General features: G+C 40.8%; 2 protein-coding genes across 2 annotated transcripts; one reads left to right on the forward strand and one right to left on the reverse strand.

Annotated features, from left to right (window-relative positions):
- Positions 1 to 1,326: 1,326 nt before the first annotated feature.
- Positions 1,327 to 5,667, forward strand: cpsf4 (cleavage and polyadenylation specific factor 4). Its single transcript, XM_086092277.1, has 8 exons — positions 1,327 to 1,720; positions 1,847 to 1,897; positions 1,977 to 2,129; positions 2,216 to 2,311; positions 4,518 to 4,611; positions 4,711 to 4,783; positions 4,892 to 5,047; positions 5,150 to 5,667. Exons 1-8 carry the CDS (start codon positions 1,618 to 1,620, stop codon positions 5,216 to 5,218), a joined length of 795 nt encoding a protein of 264 aa, XP_085948403.1. The 5' UTR covers positions 1,327 to 1,617; the 3' UTR covers positions 5,219 to 5,667.
- Positions 5,668 to 5,735: 68 nt separating this feature from the next.
- atp5mf (ATP synthase membrane subunit f) lies at positions 5,736 to 7,574 on the reverse strand. The gene is made up of 4 exons (XM_086092403.1): positions 7,492 to 7,574; positions 6,695 to 6,802; positions 6,485 to 6,601; positions 5,736 to 5,854 (listed from the first exon to the last, which is right to left on the reverse strand). The coding sequence occupies exons 1-4, from the start codon at positions 7,505 to 7,507 to the stop codon at positions 5,826 to 5,828; spliced, it is 270 nt and encodes an 89-aa protein (XP_085948529.1). The 5' UTR covers positions 7,508 to 7,574; the 3' UTR covers positions 5,736 to 5,825.
- Positions 7,575 to 7,817: the final 243 nt, after the last annotated feature.

A 7,817-nucleotide genomic window follows, 5' to 3' on the forward strand; every position in this document is an offset into this window, starting at 1 on the left:
GCTCCGCGTTGATTTGCTCGGGAAAGGCGGGGCATGCTGTACAACACTTAGAGCTGATTGGACGAAGCAGAATCATGTGTACATCTACCTAACTTTTTGTGTCGACCAATCACGGCAAAGGATGAAAAGGTCGTCACTGACATGCGACTGTTGTGACTAGCTGATATCATGGCGTTGAGTTTATGTTGTCGGTTTTGCAATGTTGATATGCGGATACAGCGAGAACAGAATTAATTGCAGCGTCCATGCATTCGTCCACCGGTGTCTCCATGTTTGGTTTGTTTCTTCCCACGGCTTTGGCGCTTCTTGTTTTCATCACAGCTGCATATCCCGCCCCCAAATACAATGTAGCTCTGTGATTGGTCCGAACCACCAGTGGTTCGTATCAGTGGAAATCAATGGGAGCGGTACGTTTTCCAATGCTGAAAATACTACATGGGAAATCTTGGCCATAAGCAAGAATAAACCAAATTAACAATTAAATAAAAATAAAAATTATTGCGTAGGACTGCATCAGATCGGGTTCCGTGGGATAAAACCTGTGACATGGGCAGGGCCTTTGGTGGTTCCGAGCATGTTGGTGAGCTGGAGAGAGCCTCTGCCAAAAGTGTGCGCTATAGGCCTAGGGTCTGGACTCTCAAAATTGGGGTGTAAACGTAAGATCATATTCAGGTAACAAATGTCATTTGATGTTCAATGAGGAGCACATACATTTCCATTCACCTTAATCTTTCCATGTGAAACATGAATTTATGAATGCCAATTCCTCATTCTGGAAGATCTTCTGCAAACTTTGCTGTAGTGTCCACAACGCCGTTTTGGAGCCCTGCAGTAGAATCATGGGCTTGGACCTTCCTGATGGATATCTCCTGACAGATAACTTCATGACGGAGAAGAAAAAAATCTCTACAATGTTACAAGGTGATCACACACATTTGTTCGCAATACCTTAGTAATTACTTAAGTAAGAATTCCAGAAGTAGCCTATTACAGCACTTTGTTGGGATAATTAAAAAAACGAATTGACATCAGAGTCAGCAGACACTTTTAATCTTCTCTTGATTTAGCAGCTTAATCAGGAAATAAAAGTGCTACATTGGCATCAATGGATGGATGAATTTTAGTTCACTGCCATCATCGACTGAGATATGCTTTTTGGGGGGTAAAAATGCAAGGGGTATATCGTGGAAAAAAAGGAAAATCTAGTTATAAAAATGCTGTATTGGCATTTAGCATAGACTCTAGTGCCGAGCTACTATCTAATCCGGTAGGTGGCGCTAATTATTTTAGACACTCTTTGGAATCAAACGGAAGTGACGTGTTTTGGGTCAAAGGTCGTTTTGCGCGCCTCTCGTGCTTGGCAGGAAACAGTTTCGTGACAAAAACAAACTTTTAAACCAGTCTTAGGTATTTCGTGCTACAAAATACAGCAGTGTCTTACAGTTTTTTCGGTGGACTTGGCGTGTTGAGCCTAAGGGCTCGCCTGGCTAGCGTTTGGTTGGCGGCTGGGGGACAAAAAAAAAATGACCGGCTAATTATTGCAATAGTAGTTAAGGCGCTAGCTAACCGAGACGTTTTGTTTCATAGCGGGACTCGACGAAATCATCGCCTTGAACCATGCAGGACTTACTGGCTAGCGCGGACCACATCAAGTTCGACCTGGAGATTGCCGTAGAGCAACAGCTGGGGGCTCAGCCTCTGCCGTTCCCCGGCATGGACAGTAAGTGCTCGCATGCTAACCGTTTTAGCTAGTTGACGGCAGAGTGCTATTCAAACCATTCAAGCCTGAAGATTTTGTTTCCCTAAATGCTTTGATCTTAATATGTGCCCCACCACGCCCCCTTAGAATCCGGCTCTGCTGTATGCGAATTCTTCATGAGAGCTGCGTGCGTGAAAGGTAAAAACAAAGCGTCTTGCTTCATGCACCTAATAATGACCACAATCATCAATCATGTTACATCGCTCTTTTCTTCTAGGTGGAATGTGTCCTTTCCGTCACATCAGTGGAGAGAAGACAGTAGTGTGCAAGCACTGGCTCAGAGGGCTTTGCAAGAAAGGAGACCAGTGCGAGTTCCTGCACGAGTACGACATGACGAAGATGCCCGAATGCTATTTCTACTCCAAGTTTGGTATGTTCACTGGACCTCAGTATTGTTACACAGAACAACCCAGTATTTTTTTGTTGAATGTATACTGTGTGTGTTACATCTCTTAGGTGAGTGTAGCAACAAGGAATGTCCATTCTTGCACATCGATCCCGAGTCCAAGATCAAGGATTGTCCCTGGTATGACCGAGGCTTCTGCAAACACGGTAGGTCCTTAAAGCAGCTTCCCACTGACATGACCGAACACCCGTAAGCAATCCACTCGTGGCGTGCAGTGTGCGGGCTTCTACAAATATTTTTCATGAGTTGCATGTCGACTGTCCACAACTAGTTAGGCCGCTATTCCAAATGCCAAATTATATATATATATATCATTTAGTATGATTCGGAATCGATTTTAAATGTCCCAAAATTGATTTTATTTCAATAATTTTATACTGTCTTCCTTTTTTGTGTGTGTGCCCTTATTGAGAGCGCTGTTCATGTTGTACCCAATTTGGCCACTTAGGGGCAGTGTGGTTCCACGCGGTCTGATACACTGTTAAGTTGTAGCCACATTAGAGAGTAGAAGGAAAAAGTCACGATCAAGTTATTCCAATAAAAGTTGTTCTTTTTTTTGCAGCATGGAGCCGTTCTTTTGAGTGATAAAAGTGACGCGAGTAGTGCGCTAATTAGCATTAGGGAGTCAGGCTAGAGTAGATCATTACGATTCCTTGAACATCTATAGATTGAAGCAAAATCATTGTCAATCAAATAATTTTGAACCAAAAATGTTTCTTAATCGAAAATCGATTCTGAATTGAATCGCACACCCAAAAATCGGAATCGAATCGTGAGAGATTCAAAGATTCCCACCCCTAATATATATAAAAAGTGAGAGAGTTGTTGCAATAACACAGATGTACAGCCAATCTCAGTGCCATGCTATTGTACAACACCAGCAAAAAAGTGATATTTTGGACTATATTTATATTTCATGCTTACCTGTTGCTAAAAACCGAAGTGTTATGGAGAATCTTTCTGCCACAGAATTGTACCAAATTAGTTGTTCATGCTCTGAATGAACGGGGCTATTATGGCCAGCACCCTCTAAAATAAGTTTGGTTGCAACGTCTGTATTCTCGCAATCGGCGTGTCGTCACAATCACGTGATCTCATGTGGCCACGTGCCCGCCATCTTGAAAAGTGGGAAAGGGTTTGTAAACATTGCCACCGTAATTCTTATGTTTCTGCTGTTTTTTGCCATTTTTTTTGTCATCGAAATTCGTTCTGCATGGTTATCGTTATGATTATCGTGACACATTTCCAACAGACGCCGGGGGGATAAAACTCAAAACTAGCATGCATTGGCTCGGAAATATGTTCATAAAGAGTTAAGGAAAGTGAGCCCTTCTATGTTTTATTTATTTATTTCAATATTCGGTTGTGTCTTCCTCATTTCTGTGCAATAACATGTATACTTTAAAATGTTATGTAGTTGTATATGCCACTAAATAAAAGGAAAAAAATAAATAGATGACGAAAGCACAATTGATAAGTACAGTACACTGTTAGACTTAATTCTTGTAAATGTAACCCCCACCAGAACACATCTCTATTCCATCCCTAATAAAAACTTCAGATTCCAAATGCAACCAGTAAGTCCAAAATCAAACATGAGGAAGTTTTAACTTAGGGTTCGTCATACAATACTTGTGTATGTACACCCCAACGGGTTTGTAAGAACACCCTTAGTTTCTTTCAGAATCAAGATTTTCTATGGAATACTATACTACAAAAATGCTCACACAAGTGTGGGCCATTGATTGCAAACAAGATTTGTTAATAGTACACACAAAAAAGGTTGTTTTGTTAAGAAATTTATTAAAGAACATTTTTGCACAAATTAGTAGACCCCAAGAAAACTTGCTATTTTAAGGCCTAGCAAACATGTTGCTATCCATAAAAGTCATGGAAGTCACGAGAATACTAGATGTAGTCGCTTTTGTTGTTGGAGGCATACATTTTTCGCATTATTTAATTTGATTAAACAAAGGACTTTTTAATCTAGGCATTCTATTATCAACCTTATTTTTATGTTGAGTTGAGCACATATTCTACAGGGAAAAAAAGGTAACTGCATCATATTCTCTCGAACTGAGCCCGGAACGTTTTGCACCCCACGATCAAATCATCTTTTTTGTTGACTAGAGATGCACATTGCACATCCCCACTAGATTCTCTTAATTGAAGGCTGAATTGTACACTGGGGTGAATGTGAGTGGATGGCTGCCTGTCTACTTATATATGCCCTGCGATTGACTGGCCATCAGACCAGGCTCCATCCCAGCTGTGACAGTGAGCATGATAAGCGCGGTGGAAAACGAATGTGACCTGCTGTAATGCTTCCATCTTGCGTACTTCCTGTTTCAGGTCCCGACTGCAGACACAGACACACAAGAAGGGTGATTTGTGTTAACTACCTGGTGGGCTTCTGTCCAGAAGGAAAATCTTGCAAATTTATGCAGTATGTATCAAGTTTGCATTTTATATTAATTGTATGTAAAATAAATGCAGTTTTGCACCTCTCTATTAAGCCTGATTTTATTTTATTTTTTCTCATTAGCCCTCGTTTTGAATTGCCAATGGGGGCCCTCGAGCAGCCTCCCCTGCCACTACAAAACCAAAATCAGACAAAGGTGAGACACCTGCTCACGCACAGGAACAAGGGATGGTGATGATGGTCACGTTTTGTTGGTCCTAGTATGCTGACCATGAATCATTTGTCGTTGCTTCGATTGCTGCAGACGGGGTCGATGCTAGGCCGCTCGTCGTTCTCGGTCATCCACCTCACCAACGCCAACCCGGGCCTGCGCAACAACTCTTCCATGAATGCGACTCAACAGAATCATCCCATTTCTAACAGAGGGCCTCGACCACTGGACCAGGTCACCTGCTACAAGGTGATTCGCAGTATAACGCTAAATGGGCTATTTTTTAGCATCTTTAGTTTTTACGGCAAAGCAAAATTCCTCCTGTTGCCACCTTTTTCCCCTTGTGTGCAGTGCGGAGAAAAGGGCCACTACGCCAACAAGTGTAATAAGGGCCATCTTGCTTTCTTGAGTGGCCAGTGACCTTCAAGCTGGTGTAATGAGGCACCAGGGAAGAGACATTTTACAGGTTGAGCCTGTGATATTTTTGTCAATCTACTTATTCACAGGCACAAGGAGAGATTTATGTTGCTTCAACTTGTACTTTTGCCTTTTATACAGTATGGGGAAGAAAAGAAAAAAAAAGATGACATTGTCATCATTTGTGGTGTACTTAAATGGAATTCCTCTGCAAAAAAAAAAAAAAAAAAACACCTTAAAATAGTGTGTGATTTCTATTTGTTCAGTTAGTTGTACGTATGTTAGCCTTTGTGTATTAAAGACTTGCAGTTATATTTCACCTAACAGGTCAAACCCCCAAAATAATTCATTACAAGACAAAGCAGCTACTCTGATTAGTAGAGGTTTGAATGATGCCCCATGTGAAAGTGAGGACAGATTCTCAGTGTGTAAATAAACGCCAAAATGTGTCATATTAGAAATCCTCAAAAACAATGTCCAATATTAAAAAAAAAAATGTGCATCAAAACAAGAGCCACAATAACGCTTCATATTGTTTATTGGTCACATATTAAGCTGAGAAAGCAAAGAGGAGCTGAACAGTCCATCCCTGAAGGTCTGATGGCGCTTGTCAGTGGTACTTCCTCCAACGAGAGTGTTCTACAAAAGGAAGAGAACAAACATGATTGAAAATATTTTTTTTACCATCATGACATTTCAGAAAGACAATAAATTACTCTTAAACCCAACACTCATGTTAAATTGTGACATAAACAGTACCGTGGCAACTGAATGGCTTTTAAAACAAATTTCTGTAGGTATGACTTGAGGACGGAATTAGCAAAGATTAGTGATGGACTGCAGCATCAATTTCTCATATGTACCCAGGAAATGTATCCTATTTTGTGGTTGGCACAAAAAATGTGCAAGAAACAAGACAGGTAGAACAATTCAATTGTCTTGCACTAGGTGGCACCAATTGCCAGTCATACAACAGAACAATAGCTTCGTGTAAGCAGGCCCAGATTCAACATTGAGCAGGTAAATTGAGAAAGCATTATTTTAGTATACAAACACACAGTGACACTAGCTTGGCGGTGCACGTACAAATTAGAATTTCGTTGCCACCATCGGCATCAAAGTCCATTGCAAACTATTTTACCCATCAAGCAGGCACAGAATTTGTTGATCCATGCCATGGCTAAAATAAATTGCATACTTAGTATTCAACACGGTTTTCTTAAGTTGACAACTAAACATCAAAAGGTAAAGTGAAAGCGAATCTCTTACTAAGGTGGTCGTATTCCCACACGTAGCTGAGAACCACGTAGCCAACAACCACCATAGCAATGCCGCCAATGCCGCCCTTCTTCACGTCAATGTACTTGTTGTAGTATCTTAGCTGACCTGGAGGAAGTGACATGACGGGTTTGGGTGAAAGAATGCAATTTTGACAAATTGAAAACAGCATAGGTTTGTAGTCAAAGCGTGTGTCCTCACCCCTGCGGATGGCAGAGAAGATCCCATTGGGGGTAAAGTCTCTTGAGCCGAACCACCTGCCCAACTCGCCCAGTTTCACATCCATCAGACGCTTCTCAGCTATGGCAACTACCGGTATTAAGAGGAGATAATTGGAAAATCAGTTCAAATCAAATCTTACTCCTGGACAGTGTATGGAAGCAGCATGGCCATTGCTTGCATTCACACACTATGGAAAATAATCAGTATCACAATGAACACGTGTGAACAGAAAACATTACAATGCCATGTCTTTACCAGCTTTTTACTCAATCACACCGGGGAGCATGTGTCAATTGTAAAAACATCTCGAATTCATCTTAAAATTTGCGGTAAAAAAAAAAAAAGATTTCAAACACTACAACAGCAAAGACGACAGCCTACTAATAACTTCATTATATATATTTTTTTAAATGCACAATAAAACAATATACTGTATTTACGAATGGAAAGTAGACGTTATCAACGTGACAAGTTAGCCAAAACAGCAATACATGCACTGGCTAGATTATGGAAATCGTACATCAGATTGTTATTACTTTAATAAATTATTTCATCATATATTTTTTAAACACAATTATAGCAATGGCAGGCAAAGTCCTTGACGCGACTCGGAAGGTTTCACTGCGGCCTTTGGGCTAACACACATAAAGATGACTTCACTGTCAGTTAACGCAATCAAACACGTAATATATGCCCAAATATAGAATTATTTCCTTAATAAAGCCCTCAAAACAGACACGATTGTGAATTTTTGCGCAGAGGACACGCTACACTACCTGGTCTGTCCGCCATCTTGACCGGTAGAGTTCGGGTGGCTGAGCTGCAGAGAATGATGGGGGAAAGCCGCGGTGCATTATGGGAGCTGATGTAGTTTTATAGGTTTTCCACTAGAGGACACAGGATACTGGGACAGTAACATGGATGAATTCAAGCTCGTCGTTTTGAATTATCTTCAGAAAACACACACACACAAAGCCCTTCATAAATTCCAAAAACAAGAGTCTACTTACCTTTACGGATTAACATGATGGGAAGATAGGAAGGAAAAACAACATTAATCTATGAATTGGATTCTAAACTCAGTATTGAGCTTCATGTCAAA

Source organism: Leptonotus elevatus, chromosome 1, assembly GCF_054856555.1.
Source record: "Leptonotus elevatus isolate MCC_2025b chromosome 1, RoL_Lele_1.0, whole genome shotgun sequence".
In the NCBI taxonomy this organism is placed as follows: Eukaryota; Metazoa; Chordata; class Actinopteri; order Syngnathiformes; family Syngnathidae; genus Leptonotus; species Leptonotus elevatus.

What these genes read in the sequence shown, in the direction of transcription:
- atp5mf (XM_086092403.1), bottom strand. An exon ending in CTTCTCTGCCATCCGCAGGG is followed by an intron (nt 6,602 to 6,694) that starts GTGAGGACACAC and finishes CACTTCCTCCAG; the next exon opens with GTCAGCTAAGATACTACAAC. An exon ending in GTGGGAATACGACCACCTTA is followed by an intron (nt 5,855 to 6,484) that starts GTAAGAGATTCG and finishes TTCCTTTTGTAG; the next exon opens with AACACTCTCGTTGGAGGAAG.
- cpsf4 (XM_086092277.1), top strand. Translation starts at nt 1,618, where the DNA reads ATGCAGGACTTACTGGCTAGCGCGGACCACATCAAGTTCGACCTGGAG. An exon ending in CTATTTCTACTCCAAGTTTG is followed by an intron (nt 2,130 to 2,215) that starts GTATGTTCACTG and finishes TACATCTCTTAG; the next exon opens with GTGAGTGTAGCAACAAGGAA. An exon ending in CCGAGGCTTCTGCAAACACG is followed by an intron (nt 2,312 to 4,517) that starts GTAGGTCCTTAA and finishes TTCCTGTTTCAG; the next exon opens with GTCCCGACTGCAGACACAGA.